The 20,067-nt window shown below is 38.5% G+C and overlaps 1 protein-coding gene across 8 annotated transcripts in view; it reads left to right on the top strand.

The window, feature by feature from the left end:
- The first annotated feature begins 24 nt into the window (after positions 1-24).
- The window catches only part of AGBL2 (AGBL carboxypeptidase 2), a 41,087-nt gene continuing 21,044 nt past the window's right edge, over positions 25-20,067 (top strand). For 4 of the 8 annotated variants that reach the window (XM_068555636.1, XM_068555631.1, XM_068555629.1 and 1 more), the window contains exons 1-7: positions 25-108; positions 283-422; positions 713-776; positions 1,811-1,945; positions 5,207-5,260; positions 6,036-6,221; positions 17,334-17,441. In XM_068555636.1, coding sequence (XP_068411737.1) covers positions 387-422; positions 713-776; positions 1,811-1,945; positions 5,207-5,260; positions 6,036-6,221; positions 17,334-17,441 — 583 coding nt within the window. In that variant the 5' untranslated portion in view covers positions 25-108; positions 283-386. Of the gene's footprint in view, positions 109-282; positions 478-712; positions 777-1,810; positions 1,946-5,206; positions 5,261-6,035; positions 6,222-17,333; positions 17,442-20,067 lie in introns of those variants that run through there. The other 4 variants (XM_068555633.1, XM_068555632.1, XM_068555630.1 and 1 more) reach the window with 4 other exon arrangements.

The following is a 20,067-nucleotide window of genomic DNA, read 5'->3' as shown; positions in this document are numbered from 1 at the left end:
CACTAGCGGGGGGGAGGGGGGGTGGGGAAAGAAGCATGGGGCCAGCAGGGGTCCTGGCGCCTCCGGAGGAGGAGGCTGGAAGACAAGCCGCTCTCCCAAATTCTTCAGGTGCGCATCCGGGCCTCGTGGCGGGTCCTTGCTTATCTGAGGAGAGGTTGGGTTGGCAGGGAAGACGGAGCGGTACCGCAGGGTTTCCTAAAGTAGCGTGGGAGCTGCGAAGCGGAGGGAGGGGACGTGGGTAAATTTCGACAGTTTTTCAGTTGTCCTGCTCTGGTTTTTTAGCGTCTCCTGTGTAATCAACTGCCCTTTTGGAAATTGGGCAGGGATTGTTGCTGGATGCCGGTGTCGCTGACTGGTCTTCAGCATACATACCATGCAGAAGTAACATGTTCCCACCTTTGGAAATAGAGCTAAAGCAGCAGGTCGGTACACACTCCTCTCCAGGCACTCCACGGAAATCCAGTACTAGATCCGCAGGTATATTCTGGTGGCACCTTTTTCTGGCTGGAGATCTCGATCCCAAAGATAGAATAATTTGCACAGATGTCTTTCACATGGTTTGTTTACAGAAGTTCTCAGGTATAGTGTCCTCTGCAACGATGCTTGTGTACTTTTGTTAAGAGTCCGTATTATTCTTATAACAGGCTGCTATAATAATTACTCTATAATCATGAAAGCACTCTGCTGATTGAGATGGCCTGTCGTTTCACAGACTCTTCCTGATCCCTATGAAGACTTTATGTACCATCACCTCCAGTACTATGGGTACTTTAAAGGTAATATCTCATTCTTATCTAGCATCACCTTTCCTGGGTTCATGAAGTAAATTGTTTGATCAACTGAGAGAGTTGTGCTTGGATAAACTGATGAATTTTTCCAGCACCACCGTTAGTGAAAGAACTTCCTTTCCCTACTGATATGCTGTGTTACCTCTGTTGCGTGTCCATTTATACAAGGGTCTGTTTGTCTGTCCTTGCACCAGTACCACCCTTTCTTAATGACACCACATGGCATTAAAATAGTCTTGATATCTGGAAAGACATGTCCTCCCATATTGTCGTTCTTCAAAAGTGTCTTGGCTCTTCTTACCTTTTTATGTAATTTTAGAATTGGCTTGTGATGCTTTAAAAAAAAATGGGATTACATTGAATCTATAGATCAAATTTGACAAGAAATGAGAATTTTCCAATACTAGGTTCTCCCATCTATTAATATAGTCTAATTCTCTAATTTACTTAGGTCCTCCTTAATGTCTCCCAATAAGATTTATAATTTTTTTCATAGAACTGCATATTTGTATGCAATTATAAGTGGTATCTTTTTAGATTTTGATCTTCTAACTTTGCTCCTGGTATTTAGAAGTAAAATTTAGGTTTTTATATTGATTTTATTTCTATCAACCTTGTTAGACTTTCTTATTAACTATTTCATTTTGTAATTTGTTGAAAACTGAATTTCCAGTTCACCAGATTCAGCAGAGCCCTCAGGACAAAGCAGCTCCCACTCTGAGTGCTCCACTTTCACTCTGAGTACTTGCCTTCACTTGGTCGTATAGCTGCCTCCCAGTTTTCCACTTTACCATACTGCTTCTCAGGTCTTCTCCTCAGCATGAAATGGAGAAAATGATGTTTAATTCACATAAATTGGAATGTGAAAGCTCTTTGGAAAATGGGTTGTATTCATTGTAAAGGCGTGTGGTGGCAGGTGGTGACTAGAAGGCGGTTTGCTAGTAGTGGTTTGGGTGTTGACCTACGTGTTGGAGGTGATGAACTAGCCTTCCAGCACGTTTCATTAAACTGCCTATTCTTAGCTGAGAGGGGCAGTTTACCAAACTCTGCTACGCACCAGCATCTTTGGAAGAATAATCCTCGATACCTATTGAGTGGCTCTTTTGGGGAAACAGCGGATTTGATACCGGACCCCTTGCAAAAGGAGAAGCGTCTGTGTGAGTAATAATCAGTGTTGTATGACCCCCAGAACCCTCACTTCCTTGAGCAACAGCTCCCAGTGTTCAGGAGAACGTGGCCTAACGTGGGAGAAGCCAGGGGAGCAGGCTTGGCCACTGTTTCTGACATCACTCAAAAATGTTCTCTCTTGGGGGTTCCCTGGTGGCGCAGTGGTTAAGAATCTGCCTGCCAATGCAGGGTACACGGGTTCGAGTCCTGGTCCGGGAAGATCCCATAAGCCGCGGAGCAACTGAGCCCGTATGCCACAACTACTGAAGCCTGCACTCTAGAGCCCGCGAGCCACAACTACTGAGCCCGCACGCCTAGAGCCCATGCCCTGCAACAAGAGAAGCCACCACAGTGAGAAGCCCACGCACTGCAATGAAGAGTAGCCCCCTCTCGCCACAACTAAAGAAAGCCCGTGTGCAGCAACAAAGACCCAACACAGCCAAAATGAATAAATAAAAAATTTTTTTAATTGTTCTCTCTTAAAAAACAAAGAAAGAAATTTTTTAAATGGAAAGAAAAATAACAAAACAAAACAAAATTCTCTCTAGATCTGCTTTGGATTGTAGGTTTAAATTAAAATACTATGCCTTCTGGATGATCTTCCTCCAAATTGTTGTAAAATTTGTTAAAACACCTTGGTCAAGAGTAACACGTTGATTTTTTTTCATGCAGTTTTGATGGATATATTTGTTAAGGCTCTTTGCATAAGAGTGGTGGAAACCAATTCCAACTAGCTTAAGCAAAAATAATTTTTTACAGGGATTCCACAAGTTTTTTCTGGAATCCAAGGGTAGGAATGCAGTTGAATTTCTGCCTCAGTATATATCCAACCAAACATCAGTTCACTTCTCTTTATTGCACATCCTTCCCCCACCCCAACCCTCCCCCAGCTACCATCATCTCACTATTGAAACAGCCTCATAATTGGTCTCTTGGCTTCTCTTGTTCCATGATGCCCCCTTCCAATCCATTTTCCACACAGCAGTGTTCTTTTTTATGTGCAAATCTGATTGTGTCCCTTTTCTAGTTAAAAATCTATGAATGACACAAGACCCAAAAACCATAAAATATAACACTGATAATTTTTACAGCAAAAATTTAAATTTCTGTATAGAAAATAGTACCATTAGTAAAGGAAAATAATTGGAAAAAAGTTTTGTGACAAATATGTCAAAGGATTAATTTCCTTAACATAATAACTCTTACGAATCAATATGTAAAAGATGACCAAATAGAAAAATGGACAAAGGACGTGAGCAAGGAGTTCATAGAAAAGAAAACACAGTCAACAAGCTTTATGAAAAGATGCTCAATTTCACCTCTAATTAAAGATACAAATCAATATGTCAAGGTACCTTTTTTTTTTTTAATTTTATTTATTTATTTTTGGCTGCGTTGGGTCTTCGTTGCTGCGCGGGCTTTTCTCTTGTTGCAGCGAGTGGGGGCCACTCTTCCTTGCGGTGCTCGGGCTTCTCATTGCGGTGGCTTCTCTTGTTACGGAGCACGGGCTCTAGGCGCATAGGCTTCAGTAGTTGTGGCTCGTGGGCTCTAGAGCGCAGGCTCAGCAGTTGTGGCGCATGGGCTTAGTTGCTCCGTGGCATGTGGGATCTTCCCAGATCAGGGCTCAAACCCGTGTCCCCTGCATTGGCAGGCAGATTCTTAACCACTGTGCCACCAGGGAAGCCCCCATTTTTAAATTATGAGATTTGGGCAAAAAAATTTTTTTTTTTTGGTCAGGAGATGGGAGAACACTCTCCCACACTGCTGTTAGGAATGTGAATAGATAAGATTTTTTAGAAAGGCAGTTTGGCCATAGGTGGAAAATGTAAAATGGTACTTAACCTTTGATGTAGCAATTCCATTTTCATTTTCAAATATGTATCTTATATTTTTGCTCATCCCAGTGCCCAGAAGGCTTTTCCATTCTGTGTCCCAGAGCTTCTGGCAGGGAATAGAAAGGCAAGGGTTGAGCAAAGGAGACTGTTAGGATGGAATGGCTCAGGAGCCAGCTGACCACCCCCCTTCAGCTTCCTCCTGCCCCATTTGCTGACACTGAAATAACATTGATAAGAAACAATTGCCAGTCTTAATATAATAAAAAATGTAAAATGCAAAGTCAGCTGCTAGAGGTAACACAACAATGTAAATGAATTTTAGTTAGAGTATAACTGATAACCTGACACCTTTTTTCCCCCCTGTTTTGATCATTGGAGTGAGGAAGATATTTTTCTTTATCTTTGTAGCAAAGCATTTATTATGTTGTTATTGTTGTTTTTTAAACCAGAAAAGTACAAAGGAGGTAAAAAGGAATGAGTTATAATGTGCTCATTTCAAAAAAAAAAAGAAGAGAAGGAAAGGAACAAACGAACGAAGGAAAGAAACCAAAAAAGAAAGAAAAGGAAATATATGTATAAGGTTAGAAAATTCAAATGGTAGGAAAAAAACACAAAAGGAAATTAAGAGCTCTCCCTGCCCCACCCTTAATATAGCCACTATTGTAATCATTCTTTTCAGGAAAAAGAAAATATATCCTCAAGTGTCTATATATTTTTTCTTTTAATTGCTCATAGGGATCCTATACATAATCTTTGATTTTTTTTTGTTTAAAAATAGAGCCTTTTCATATGAGCACAAGAAACACCTACCTCATTCTTTTTAGAGCACCTACAGTATTCCATCCCATTAACATGTCATAATTATTTTAACTTCCCTTTTGTTGGGTGCTTTGGTTGTTTGCACATTTTTATTATTTGAACATTACTGCAGTGAGCATCTTTGTATATGTATCTTGACGAGCTTTTGTTAAGAAAATCTATAAAGTAATTTCTAACAGTGGGATTGCCGAATCAAGGGTTTGTATGTTTTAGATCTTACTAGACACTGCCAAATTGCTTTCCAGAAAGTTTGCACCAATTTGCCTTTTTGTCAGCAAGTTACGAGAGTACTTGTTTACTTACACCTTTGCCAGGATGAGTGTGAAAACACATAAATGTTTTTCCTGTCTGTTAGGGAATAAACTGTTATCTCCTTGTCATTTCGATTTACATTTCTTTATGAGTGAGATTGAGCAGCTTTACCATCTTTTCAAATGTTTGTTGCCTTTTCCCCCTGCCTTAAACAGTGGGGGAAATATTTAGACACAGAAATGCAGGGGCCCAAAGTGGGGGCGGGGGATGGAAAGGAATAGGGGACACGGGCAGGAAAAATAAAGATCCATCGGACCAACCATACCTCTTCCTTCCTCTTTCTAGGGCCTACCTGTCTATCTTCAACTGTGCACAGACAGATAGAAGCTGTGAACAGAGGTATTTCATGTCCTTCCAGACCAGAAAACGGAAACTCCTTTATGGGAATGTCTCTCCCTCCTGCTCTCCCCACCAGAGCTGGGAGTTACCACCCTAGGGGCCTTCAGCCTTTCCTTCCCCTTTCCCTTTCTTTTCATTCTTCCTCCCATTTCCTTTTTTCCCCCCTTTCTCCTTGAACGCCCTTGTTTTCCTCCCTTTTTTCCCATTCTTTATTTCCCAAGAACTCTTCTCTCTCTTCTGCCCCTGCTCACACCTCTGCCCCTATCCACCTCCCTGTTTTGTAAGTCCCTCTGTCCTTTGAATGGTTATATTATGAACTTGAAATTTAATTTGTAGATTGTTTCACTGTAGTTAATAGAGTTTTATGTACTTTTTTTCTGAAATGCTAGTGGTTGAATTGAAAGTTTTCTATTTTGCCTCTCTCTAGACAAAAATACTAACACACGTTAAGTAACTTTTATTTGTAACCCACTGTTGAAATGTCTTTGACCCATTAACGTTGATTTAAAAAAAAGAAAAAAGTTTCTTCTAACTTACTCTAAAGCTTTACATTTAAATGTTTAACAGACTAAGGCAGAATTTTAACTTAACATTTTATAGTTTTGATGCTGTCATCCTGTACTAAATCTCTTTGAAGGAGAAACACGTCATAGGATTGCATATCTGTGCTAATGTATTAATACAGTGCTTAAAATTACTTATTTGTTATAGTTGAGCAGTAAAGTTCCCAAGGAAGAAAAGGAAACTGTTCACTCATTCCCTTTCCCTTTGGCAGATTCCCTTATGCTGAATTCACCACTTCTTAAGAGCAGACAGCTTCTTCATGATGACCTTGGTGAAGTAAACTCACGTCTTCGAGAACCCCGAGATCTCTTTGCTTTTTGCTCCAGCAGTGGGCCACTGCAGGCTCCAAGATGGCCAATAGAATGTGAGGTCATCAAGGAGAACATTCATCATATTGGTAATGTGACTTACGTGTCATGGTCTTGCCGTTCTGACAGACTATATTACAATTTTAAGTTCTACATACCAAAGTACAAGATGGGACAGATTCACCATCTGTTAGCTCACCCTTAAAATGTTTAAGCTCTGGGAAACTGGTATACGCTCACCAAAGTCAAAAGTTACACTCATGTATAAACTAGAATGCTCCTGAGTTTATTGGAATGGGAGGATACCTTTCTAGAGGCCAAAATATATCAATACTTAAATCTGTTTTCTAGATTATTCCCATTTCAGTATGTTTGGTTGAGTTTTATGAAAGTTGTATTTTTACCAGCTTTGGTATAATTGATGAACACCATGTATATAATACCAGAATGTAGTTTTTACTGGTTTTTTTGCCACAGTTTTATTGAGATATAATTGACATAAAACATCGTATTAGTTTAAAGTGTACAGTATATATTACAAAATGACTTTCACAGTAAGTCTAATTAACATCCATCAACTCACATGGTTACATTTTTTTCTTGTGATGAGAACTTTTAAGATTTACCCTCATAGCGACAGAAGAGTTTCCAACTAACTCTATCAACCAAATTTTTTAAAAATTTTTATTGGAGTATAGTTGATTTACAATGTTGTATTAGTTTCAGGTGTACAGCAAAGTGAATCAGTTATACATATACATATATCCACTCTTTTTTTTTAGATTCTTTTCCCATATAGGCCATTACAGAGTATTGAGTAGAGTCCCCCATGCTATACAGCAGGTCCTTATTAGTTACCTATTTTATGTATAATATGTGTGTATTATGTGTGTATATGTCAATCCCAGTCTCCCAATTTATCCCTTCCCCCACTTACCCTCTGGTAACCGTAAGTTTGTTTTCTACATCCGTGACTCTACTTCTGTTTTGTAAATAAGTTCATTTCTACCCTTTTTTTTTATATTCCACATATAAGCGATATCATATGATATTTGTCTTTCTGTGTCTGACTTCATTCAATATGACGGTCCATCCATGTTGCTGCAAATGGCATTATTTTGTTCTTTTTTATGGCTGAGTAATATTCCATTGTATATATATATATACCACATCTTCTTTATCCATTCCTCTGTTGATGGACTTTAGGTTGCTTCCATGTCCTGGCTGTTGTAAATAGTGCTGCGGTGAACACTGGGGTGCACGTATCATTTCAAATTAAGGTTTTCTCCAGGTATATGCCCAGGAGTGAGATTGCTGGGTCATGTGGTAGTTCTATTTTTAATTTATAAGGAACCTCCATACTGTTCTCCATAGTGGCTGTAACAATTTACATTTCAGCAACAATGTAGGAGGGTTCCCTTTTCTGCACACCCTCTCTATATTGTTTGTAGATTTTTTGATGATGGCCATTCTGACTGGTGTGAGATGATACCTCATTTTAGTTTTGATTTGCATTTCTCTAATGATTAGTGATGTTGAGCATCCTTTCATATCTTTGTTGGCAATCTGTATATCTTCTTTAGAGAAATGTCTGTTTAGGTCTTCTGCCCATTTCTGGATAGGGTTATTTGTTTTTTTGATATTGAGCTGCATAAGCTGCTTATAAATTTTGGAAATTAATCCTTTGTCAGTTGCTTCATTTGCAAATATTTTCTCCCATTCTGAGGGTTGTCTTTTCATCTTGATTATGGTTTCCTTTCTGTGCAAAAGCTTTTAAGTTTCATTAGGTCCCATTTGTTTATTTTTGTTTTTATTTCCATTTCTGGAGGAGGTGGGTCAAAAAAGGATCTTGCTCTGATTTATGTCATAGACTGTTCTGCCTTTGTTTTCCTCCAAGAGTTTTATAGTGTCTGGCCTTACATTTAGGTCTTTAATCCATTTTGAGTTTGTTTTTGGTATGGTGTTAGGAAGTGTTCTAATTTCATTCTTTTACATGTAGCTGTCCAGTTTTCCCAGCACCACTTATTGAAGAGGCTGTCTTTTCTCCACTGTATATTCTTGCCTCCTTTGTCAAAGATAAGGTGACCATATGTGCGTGGCTTTATCTCTGGGCTTTCTATCCTGTTCCATTGATCACTATTTCTGTTTTTGTGCCAGTACCATACTGTCTTGATTACTGTAGCTATGTAGTATAGTCTGGAGTCAGGGAGCCTGATTCCTCCAGCTCCGTTTTGCTTTCTCAAGATTGCTTTGGCTCTTCGAGGTCTTTTGTGTTTCCATACAAATTGTGAAATTTTTTATTCTAGTTCTGTGAAAAATGCCACTGGTAGTTTGATAGGGATTGCATTGAATCTGTAGATTGCTTTGGGTAGTAGAGTCATTTTCACAATGTTGATTCTTCCAATCCAAGAACATGGTATATCTTTCCATCTGTTTGTATCATCTTTAATTCCTTTCATCAGTGTCTTATAGTTTTCTTCATACAGATCTTTTGTCTCCTTAGGTAGGTTTCTTCCTAGGTATTTTATTCTTTTTGTTGCAGTGGTAAATGGGAGTGTTTGCTTAATTTCTCTTTCAGACTTTTCATCATTAGTGTATAGGAATGCAAGAGATTTCTGTGCATTAATTTTGTATTCTACTACTTTACCAGATTCATCCATTAGCTCTAGTAGTTTTCTGGTAGCATCTTTAGGATTCTCTATGTATAATATCATATCATCTGCAAACGGTGTCAACTTTACTTCTTCTTTCCAATTTGGATTCCTTTTATTTCTTTTTCTTCTCTGATTGCTGTGGCTAAAACTTCCAAAATTATGTTGAATAATAGTGGTGAGAGTGGACAGCCTTGTCTTGTTCCTGATCTTAAAGGAAATGGTTTCAGTTTTTCACCATTGAGAATGATATTGGTTGTGGGTTTGTCATATATGGCCTTTATTATGTTGAGGTAAGTTCCCTCTTTGCCTACTTTCTGGAGGATTTTTACCATAAATGGGTGTTGAATTTTGTTGAAAGCTTTTTCTGCATCTATTGAGATGATCATATGGTTTTCCTCCTTCAATTTGTTAATATGGTTTATCACATTGATTGATTTGCATATATTGAAGAATCCTTGCATTCCTGGGATAAACCCCACTTGATTATTGTATATGATCCTTTTAATGTGCTGTTGGATTCTGTTTGCTAGTATTTTGTTGAGGATTTTTGCATCTATGTTCATCAGTGATATTGGCCTGTAGTTTTCTTTCTTTGTGACACCTTTGTCTGGTCTTGGTATCAGGGTGATGGTGGCCTCGTAGAATGAGTTTGGGAGTGTTCCTCCCTCTGCTATATTTTGGAAGAGTTTGAGAAGGATAGGTGTTAACTCTTCTCTAAATGTTTGATAGAATTCGCCTGTGAAGCCATCTGGTCCTGGGCTTTTGTTTGTTGGAAGATTTTTAATCACAGTCTCAATTTCAGTGCTTGTGATTGGTCTGTTTATATTTTCTATTTCTTCCTGGTTCAGTCTCAGAAGGTTGTGCTTTTCTAAGAATTTGTCCATTTCTTCCAGGTTGTCCATTTTATTGGCATAGAGTTGCTTGTAGTAATCTCTCATGATCCTTTGTATTTCTGTTGTGTCAGTTGTTACTTCTCCTTTTCCATTTCTAATTTTATTGATTTGACCCTTCACCCGTTTTTTCTTGATGAGTCTGGCTAATGGTTTATCAATTTTGTTTATCTTCTCGAAGAACCAGCTTTTAGTTTTATTGATCTTTACTATCGTTTCCTTCATTTCTTTTTCATTTATTTCTGATCTGATCTTTATGATTTCTTTCCTTCTGCTAACTTTGGGGGTTTTTTGTTCTTCTTTCTCTAATTGCTTTAGGTATAAGGTTATGTTGTTTATTTGAGATGTTTCTTGTTTCTTGAGGTAGGATTGTATTGCTATAAACTTCCCTCTTAGAACTGCTTTTGCTGCATCCCATAGATTTTGGGTCTTCGTGTTTTCTTTGCCATTTGTTTCTAGGTATTTTTTGATTTCCTCTTTGATTTCTTCAGTGATCTCTTGGTTATTAAGTAGTATATTGTTTAGCCTCCATGTGTTTGTATGTTTTACAGACTTTTTTCCTGTAATTGATATCTAGTCTCATAGCATTGTGGTTGGAAAAGATACTTGATACGATTTCAGTTTTCTTAAATTTACCTAGGCTTGATTTGTGACCCAAGATGTGATGTATCCTGGAGAATGTTCCATGACCACTTCAGAAGAAAGTGTATTCTGTTGTTTTTGGATGGAATGTCGTATAAATATCAATTAAGTCCATCTTGTTTAATGTATCATTTAAAGCTTGTGTTTCCTTATTTATTTTCATTTTGGATGATCTGTCCATTGGTGAAAGTGGGGTGTTAAAGTCCCCTACTATTATTGTGTTACTGTCGATTTCCCCTTTTATGGCTGTTAGCATTTGCCTTATGTATTGAGGTGCTCCTATGTTGGGTGCATAAATATTTACAATTGTTATATCTTATTCTTGGATTGATCTCTTGATCATTATGTAGTGTCTTTCTTTGTCTCTTGTACTAGTCTTTATTTTAAAGTCTATTTTGTCTGATATGAGAATTGCTACTCCAGCTTTCTTTTGATTTCCTTTTGCATGGAATATCTTTTTCCATCCCCTCACTTTCAGTCTGTATGTGTCCCTAGGTCTGAAGTGGGTCTCTTGTAGACAGCATATATACGGTTCTTGTTTTTGTATCCATTCAGCCAGTCTACGTCTTTTGGTGGGAGAATTTAATCCATTTATATTTAAGGTAATTATTGATATGTATGTTCCTATTACCATTTTCTTAATTGTTTTGGGTTTGTTATTGTAGGTCTTTTCCTTCTCTTGTGTTTCCTGCCTAGAGAAGTTCCTTTAGCATTTGTTGTAAAGCTGGTTTGGTGGTGCTGAATTCTCTTAGCTTTTGCTTGTCTGTAAAGGTTTTAATTTCTCTGTCAAATCTGAATGAGATCCTTGCTAGGTAGAGTAACCTTGGTTGTTGGTTTTTCCCTTTCATCACTTTCAATATGTCCTGCCACTCCCTTCTGGCTTGCAGAGTTTATGCTGAAAAATCAGCTGTTAACCTTATGTGTATTCCCTTGTATGTTATTTGTTGTTTTTCCCTTGCTGCTTTTAATATTTTTTCTTTGTATTTAATTTTTGATAGTTTGATTAATATGTGTCTTGGTGTCTTTCTCCTTGGATTTATCCTGTATGGGACTCTCTCCGCTTCCTGGACTTGATTGACTATTTCCTTTCCCATATTAGGGAAGTTTTCAACTATAACTCTTCAAATATTTTCTCAGTCCCTTTCTTTTTCTCTTCTTCTTCTGGGACCCCTATCATTCGAATATTGGTGCATTTAATGTTGTCCCAGAGGTCTCTAAGACTGTCCTCAATTCTTTTCATTCTTTTTTCTTTATTCTGCTCTACAGTAGTTACTTCCACTATTTTATCCTCCAGGTCACTTATCCGTTCTTCTGCCTCAGTTATTCTGCTATTGGTTCCTTCTAGAGAATTTTAATTCTATTTATTGTGTTGTTCATCATTGTTTGTTTGCTCTTTAGTTCTTCTAGGTCCTTGTTAAACGTTTCTTTTATTTTCTCCATTGTATTTCCAAGATTTTGCATCATCTTTACTCTCATTAATCTGTATTCTTTTTCAGGTAGACTGCCTATTTCCTCTTCATTTGTGTGGTCTGGTGGGTTTTTACCTTGCTTCTTCATCAGCTGTGTGTTTTTCTGCCTTCTCATTTTGCTTAACTTACTGTGTTTGGGGTCTCCTTTTTGCAGGCTGCAGGTTCGTAGTTCCCGTTGTTTTTGGTGTCTGCCCCCAGTGGCTAAGGTTGGTTCAGTGGGTTGTGTAGGCTTCCTGGTGGAGGGGACTGGTGCCTGTGTTCTGGTGGATGAGGCTGGGTCTTGTATTTCTAGTGGGCAGGACTGCGTCCGGTGGTGTGTTTTGAGGTGTCTGTGACCTTATTATGATTTTAGGCAGCCTCTCTGCTAACGGGTGGGGTTGTGTTCCTGTCTTGGTAGTTGTTTGGCATAGGGTGTCCAGCACTGTAGCTTGCTGGTTGTTGAGTGGAGCTGGGTCTTAGCGTTGAGATGGAGATCTCTGGGAGAGCTTTCGCCATTTGATGTTACATGGAGCTGGGAGGTCTCTGGTGGACCAATGTCCTGAACTTGGCTCTCCCACCTCAGGGGCACAGGCCTGACACCCGGCTGGAGCACCAAGACCCTCTCAGCCACACGGCTTTTGGGAAGTCTGAGGTCTTCTGCCAGCCTTCAGTAGGTGTTCTCTAGGAGCTGTTCCACATGTAGATGTATTTCTGATGTATTTGTGGGGAGGAGGGTGATCTCCACGTCTTACTCCTCTGCCATCTTGAAGGTCTCCCCGCTAAGGTACTTTTTAAAACATAAACCACTCCTTTGAGGAAAGAAGTTGGTTTTCATTGACCCAGTATGTAATTTTCTTTGTTCACTTGCTTAATTTCTTCTAATCACTCTCAGACACAGTGACCCACTACAGTGAAAGTCAGGAAACCTGATTCCGTCTGCCCCTTGCTGATCATGAGTCACTGGGGAAAGTGCTAGACCTCTCTAAGCTGAAGATTTATTTTCCCTCCAAACTCTGGAACTCCATACTCCAGAGGCCCTCCTTTTGACGTGCTGCCTCTCCCCTTCTGCACAGGTCCTAAGAAGAAAGCATTTTTTAAAAAATTTTATTGAAGTTTAATTGATTTATAAGGTCATGTTTCAAGTGTATAGCACAGTGATTCAGTTATATATATATACACATATATATATATATATTCTTTTTCAGATTCTCAGAAACGTTTACTATTTTTTAATCATATTTTGAGTTGATTGGAGTTTTTTGTGGGAATGGTGGAGACATTTTTTTATGACATTGTTGGCCATATTTTTGAGTTTTTGATGCAAGTACAATCTTTAGCATTCATTTTATGAAGGATTTTCAGAAGTGGGGACTTCTATGATTGCTGGAACACTCATGTCTCTGCTTAAGACTGCTGATAAACAACTGGGTGTTTCTTATTTTCTCACTTTCCTCTTACAATATTCATTCATTGTGTATTCATTAAGCATCTACCATATGCTAAGTATAGTGCTTGGTGTTAGAAATATAGTGATGAGCAAATGGAGACACTCAGAGCTCACAGACTAGTGAGGAAGTTAAAGATAGAACCAGGCAATTGCATAGCACTTGGTCGCTCTGGGAACACTTAACCCCAACCTGGAAGTTCAGTGAGGGTTTCCAAGAGAAGTTGACACGGAAGCTGAAATCTGAAGGATGAGTTAGAAGTGATCCAATTGAAAGGATCAAAGCAAAGTATTCCAGTTAGAGGAAACAGAAAAAGAACAAGACATGTTTGGGTAACCATGGAGCCTTCAACATGAAAGAAAAGAGATGAAGCTGAAAATACAAGGATTGGCTCAGTGTCTTTTAACTGGGGACAGAACTGCCCTTAGGGTGTTTGGGAATTGTCAGGGGGCACATTTTGAGTTGGCACAATAGCTGAGAAGTCTTAAGGTCATCTGTCCCTACCCTGTAGAAGTGGGTTTTTTTGGGGTTTTTTGTTTGTTTGTTTGGCTGTGTTGGGGCTTCATTGCTGTGCGTGGGCTTTCTCTAGTTGCGGTGAGCGGGGGGCTACTCTTTGTTGTGGTGTGAGGGCTTCTCATTGCCATGACTTCTCTTGTTGCGGAGCACAGGCTCTAGGCACGCGGGCTCAGTAGTTGTGGCTCATAGGCTCTGGAGTGCAGGCTCAGTAGTTGTGACGCACAGGCTTAGTTGCTCCACGGCATGTGGTACCTTCCTGGACCAGGGCTCAAACCCGTGTCCCCTGCATTGGCAGGCAGATTCTTAACCACTGCACCACCAGGGAAGCCCCCATTTTTCAATTGGATTGTTTTTTTGCTGTTGAGTTGTATGAGTTCTTTATATATTTTGGATGTTAGCCCCTTATCAGATATATGATTTGCAAATATTTTCTCTCATTCAGAAAGTTGCCTTTTGGGAATTTCCTTGTGGTCCAGTGGTTAGGACTCTGCGCTTCCACTGCCAGTGCCTGGGTTCGATGCCTAGTTGGGGAACTAAGATCCTGCATGCCATGTGGTATGGCCAAATTAAAAAAAATAAAGGGGGCTTCCCTGGTGGCGCAGTGGTTGAGAATCTGCCTGCCGATGCAGGGGATAGGGGTTCGAGCCCTGGTCTGGGAGGATCCCACATGCCGCGGAGCAGCTGGGCCCGTGAGCCACAACTACTGAGCCTGCGCGTCTGGATCCTGTGCTCCGCAACAAGAGAGGCCACGATAGTGAGAGGCCCGCGCACCGCGATGAAGAGTGGCCCCCGCTTGCCGCAACTAGAGAAAGCCCTTGCAGAGAAACGAAGACCCAACACAGCCATAAATAAAATTTAAAAAAAAAAATTCTTAAAAAAAAAAAATAAATAAAATAAAATAAAATAAAGGGTTGCCTTTTCGTTTTGCTGATGGTTTACTTTGCTGTGCAGAAGCTTTTTAGTTTGATTTAGTTCCACTTATTTATGCTTTTGTTGCTTTTGCTTTTGTAGTCAGATTCAAAAACTCATCACCAAGACCTATGTCAAGGAGCTTACTGCCTGTGTTTTCTTCTAGGAGTTTTATGGTTTCAGGTCTTACATTCAGGTCGTTAATTCATTTTGAGTTAATTTTTGTGTGTGGTATAAGATAGTGGCCCAGTTTTATTCTTTTGCATATGGCTGTCCAGTTTTCCCAACACCATTTATTGACGAGACTGTCCTTTCCCCATTGTATATTCTTGCCTTCTTTGTCATAACTTAATTGACCATAGATGCATGGGTTTATTTCTGGGTTCTCTATTCTTTTTTTTTTTTCTTGCCGTGCCACGTGGCATGCGGGATCTTAGTTCCCTGACCAGGGATCAAACCAGTGCCCCCTGCAGTGGAAGCACAGAATCCTAATCACTGGACCACCAGAGAATTTCCTGGGCTCTCTGTTCTGTTCCATTGATCTATGTATCTGTTTTTATGCAGATATCATATTGTTTTAATAAGTATAGCTTTGTAATAGAGTTTGAAATCAGGGAGCATGGTGACTCTAGCTTTGTTCTTCTTTGTCAAGGTTGCTTTGGCTATTGGGGATCTTTAATGGTTCCATACGAAATTTGGGATTGTTTGTTTTACTTTTGTGAAAAATGCCACTGGAATTTTGGTAGGGATTGCATTGAATCTGTAAACTGCTTTGGGTAGTATGGACATTTTAATAATATTGGTTCTTCCAACCTTGAGCACAGAGTATCTTTCCATTTATTTGTGTCTTCTTCAATATCATTCATTAATGTCTTATAGTTCTTGTTTAAATTTATTCCTAGATATTTTACTCTTTTTGATGCAATGGTAAATGGGAATGTTTTCTTAATTTCTCTCTGAGAGTTCATTATTAGTGTATAGAAATGCACTGATTTTTGTGTATTGATTTTGTATTTTGCAACTTTACTGAATTTGTTATTAGGTCCAACAGTTTTTTGATAGAGTCTTTAGGGTTTTCTGTATATAATATATGTCAGTGGCATTTTTAGTTCTTCCTTTCCAATTTGAATACCTTTTATGTCTTTTTCTTGCCTAATTGCTCTGACTAGGACTTCCAGTACTATGTTGAATAAAGTGGTGGGAGTAGGCAGCCTTGTCATGTTCCTGGTCTTAGAGGAAGAGCTTTCAGCTTTTCACCGTTGAGTATGGTGTTAGCTGTGGGCTTGATATATGTGGCTTTTATTATGTTGAGGTAGTCCCTCTATACCCACTTTGTTGAGAGTTTTTGTCATAAATGGATGTTGAATTTTGTCAGTTGCTTTTTCTTCATGTATGGAAATAATCATATGATTTTTATCCTTCCTTTTGTTAATGTGATGTATCACATTGACTGATTTGCAAATGTTGAACCATCCTTGCATCCCTGGAGTAAATCCCACTGATCATGGTGTGTGATTCTTTTAATGTACTGTTGAATTTAAGTTGTGTCTTTATATATGCCCTTGGCTTTCATCAGTGGCTACTGTACTTAAAATGATATTGAGAAGTCACCCAAGTGTCATATGAGAAATCTTTCAGGATTGAGTGTTAATGAAAACACCTTGTTTCCTCTGAAGAAACTGATATACTTGTTCCTCTATAGTAATAAAAAAATATGTAGCTGATCATATTTTCCTGACTGGGAGCTCAGGGACAAATTTTTTTTTCTTTTTTTTTTTTAAGAATTTGATCCTTTGTTTAAAAATGTATTTATTTTATTTACTTATTTTTGGCTATGTTGGGTCTTCGTTGCTGCACGTGGGCTTTCTCTAGTTGGGGCAAGCAGGGGCTGCTCTTCGTTGCCGTGCGCGGGCTTCTCATTGCAGTGGCTTCTCTTGGTGCGAAGCATGGGCTCTAGGCGTGTGGGCTTCAGTAGTTATGGCTCACAGACTCTAGAGTGCAGGCTCAGTAGTTGTGGCGCACAGGCTTAGTTGCTCCACAGCATGTGGGATCTTCCTGGACCAGGGCTCAAACCCGTGTCCTCTGCACTGGCAGGCGGATTCTTAACCACTGCGCCACCAGGGAAGCCCCAGGGACAAATTTTGAAGAGTTGATGCAACAACTATATTGACCTTTCTGCCTTATTTTTAGGTCTTCTATTTAAAGTTTATACTTCTGGGACTTCCCTGGTGGTCCAGTGGTTAAGACTTCACCTTCCAGTGCTGGGGGTGTGGATTCGATCCCTGGTCAGAGAGCTAAGATCCCACATGCCTAGTGGCAAAAAAACCCAAAAAACATAAAACAGAAGCAATATTGTAACAAATTCAATAAAGACTTTTAAAATGGTCCACATCAAAAAAATCTAAAAAAATAAAAAAATAAAGTTTATACTTCTGTTCTATATGCTTTTTGTTAAAAATTTCTCCATAGTCTTTATAGAGAAAAGCAAGACATAATTAATTTACGAACACACTGGAAACTTAGGGTGGGAATTTGGTTTGATTCAACCATACTAGCCATTTGAATAATCATTATTATGATTTCATGTCTATGTTTTTTATTAATATAGAGGAACTGAAATCATTTCTATGATTTCAGTTCTAATAAAGTGCCTTTTGTATTATTTCTTATTTTGTACTTTTTAATGTCTTCTTTCAGAGTGGGTTCCACCTCAACCAGAATATTTCTATCAACCTACAGGAAATGAAAAGGTACCAGAAATTGTAGGAGAAGAAAAAGGCACAGTTGTCTATCAATTAGATTCAGGTATTGTCATCACACTGAACAGTGAGTGATTAATCATGACCAAATTACAATAAACATATTTTCTATAATAAAAGTGATTTTTAAAAATTCATATTTTAGTGATAAAGAAGCTGTCTTTTCCAGACCAACCTGAGTGGGAGCCCTGAAATTCATGACCAATCAGTTTTAAATTTTCAATCATTTTTTAAAAATGTTAGTATGTTTTCTTAATAGTTCTGAGTCCATTTTATAGCTTCTTCCTTGTTATTCCCCTTACTGAAAATCAGATGTTGGATCTTTGGGGAATTTGCTCTTCTTTTCTCCACCTCCTGAACTGTAGTGAGTACTTTGTAGTATGTGCATATGACTGTCATTTACTCTGTGGTTTTCTGCATTAATTTGCAGGCATCCTAGTGGTAGAATTCCTGTCTTTTATAAAAATGTGCAGGACACTGTACCCAACAACAAAATACACATTCTTTTCAAGGGCACATGGTAAATTCCCCAGGATATACCATATACTAGGTTGTAAAGCGAGTCTTAATACATTTAAAATGATTGAAGTCATACAAAATGTATTCTCTGATCACAGCAAAATTAAATTAGAAATCAACAACAGAATGAAATCTGGGAAATCTACAAATATTTACAAATTGAACAACACATTTCTAAGTAACCCATGGGTTAAAGAAGTCATAAGAAGAGTTCAAAAATATTTTGAACTGAGTGAAAATAAAACAACATATCAAAATTTATGAAATGCAGCCAAAGCACTGCAAGGTAAATTTATGGCTTTAAATGCCTGTATTTAAAAGGAAGAAAGATCTCAAATCAATTACATAAGCTTCCACCTTAATAAATTAGAAAAATAAGAGCAAACTACGTCCAAAGTGAGCAGAAGGAAGGAAGTAATAAAGATAAAATCAGAAATCAGTGAAATAGAAAAGTAATACAGAAAATCAAACCAAAAGTTGGTCCTTTGGAAACATTAACAAAATTGACAGAACTTTAGCCAGATCAACCAAGAAAAAACGAGAGGAGACACAAATTATAGAAATCAGGAATGCAAGGGGACACAAGCATCAACTCTACAGAAATCAGAACAATTACAAGGTAATGCTATTAATGACTTTATGTCAGCAAATTAAACAACATAGATGAACAGGAGAAATTGCTAGAAAAACATATCAAAACTGACTCAGGAAGAAATAAAAAGTCTGAATAATTCAGTTTATGACAAAGAAATTGAATTAGTAATTTAAAATCTTCCTGCAAAGAAATCCCTGGGCCAGATGGCTTAACAGGATTTGTTTGAATTGTACCAAACATTTAAAGATGAAATAGCACTAATGCTTCAAAACTTTGAAAACAGAGGAGGAGGTAACATTTCCCAGCTCTTCTTATGAAGCCAGTATTCAAAGCCAGACAAAGACATCACAAGAAAACTATAGATTAGTATTCCTCATGAATATAAATGCAAAAATCCTCAACCAAATACCAGCAAACCAAATTCAACAGCATATGGAAAGGATTATATACCATGACCAAGCGAGATTTGTTCCAGGAGTCCAAGGGTGGTTCAACATAAGAAAATTGATGTGACCTACCACATTAATAGAACAAAGGGAAAAAAAACACACAGTCATCTCAATCAATGCAGAAAAGGCATTTGACAAAATCAGACCTTTCATGATAAGAACATTCTGAAAACTAGAAATAGGAGAGAATCTCCTCCGTTTAATAAAGGATATTTATGGAAAGGATGAATCAACTTCAGACCGACTGAAATAGCTAAAACAGCAATATAGACAATAACAAGTGCTGGGGAGGATGTGAAACAGATGGTAATAGTAACCTTTAAGGCAGAAGAGATATACCATGTTAAAGAGAAGTAAGCTAATAGATAGTAATGATCAGAAAAGAAATCTATTTTATTGGAGGAGGAACATGTACCAAGTGTAATTAGTAGAAATGGGATGTGTTAAGTTAGTGAAATCAGGGGAGGTTTTTACTGAAAAAAACAGTAATAGGAAGGAGGGACTGCAATGTGTTTACATTCCTACAACTAGAAAAATAAAATGAGCCAATTTTAGCAGAGAGGACCCATCTGAGATGTGGTTGCACATGCTCCACTCCCAGTTGCCTTGATTTTGAGCTCTCATTACTATTTTGGCAAAAGCTAGTGAGGTAGAAAAGGTGAGGCAACTCATAGTCTACCTAGCTCCACCTTATGGAATGTCTGAGGAGGAGCTTGGGAGACTTTAAACTCAGATCATAAGTCAGTAGACTTGGGTTATAAATAGTAGGGGATGTACTGCTCCTGCAACCTCAAGAAATTCTTGGATATTATAAGCCTGTTTCACCTCTCGTTGACTTTGCTGTAGTCATTTTCAATAAACCAGATGACCATGAATCGCCACTGCTTCATCTGTTCTATCCAGACGTATTTCTACAAAGGACTAAACCCTGGGGTTGAGAGCTCATTCTCCTGATATGGCAGCTTTTGTGAATTGTCCTTATTGTCCTGTTACTACACATTTGTGGCAGCTGTCTTGATCTTGTCCTTTGGATTCATCAAGGAGAGCTGAGCCCACACTGTTGGAGGAATGAAGAAACAGAAAACTGAAAAGATGGGGCTCCGGGGAGA

The sequence above is a fragment of the Eschrichtius robustus genome, chromosome 11 (genome assembly GCF_028021215.1).
Source record: "Eschrichtius robustus isolate mEscRob2 chromosome 11, mEscRob2.pri, whole genome shotgun sequence".
Lineage (NCBI taxonomy): Eukaryota > Metazoa > Chordata > Mammalia > Artiodactyla > Eschrichtiidae > Eschrichtius > Eschrichtius robustus.
The sequence above is the reverse complement of the archived record's forward strand: the minus strand, read 5'-3'. Positions and strand labels throughout refer to the sequence as shown.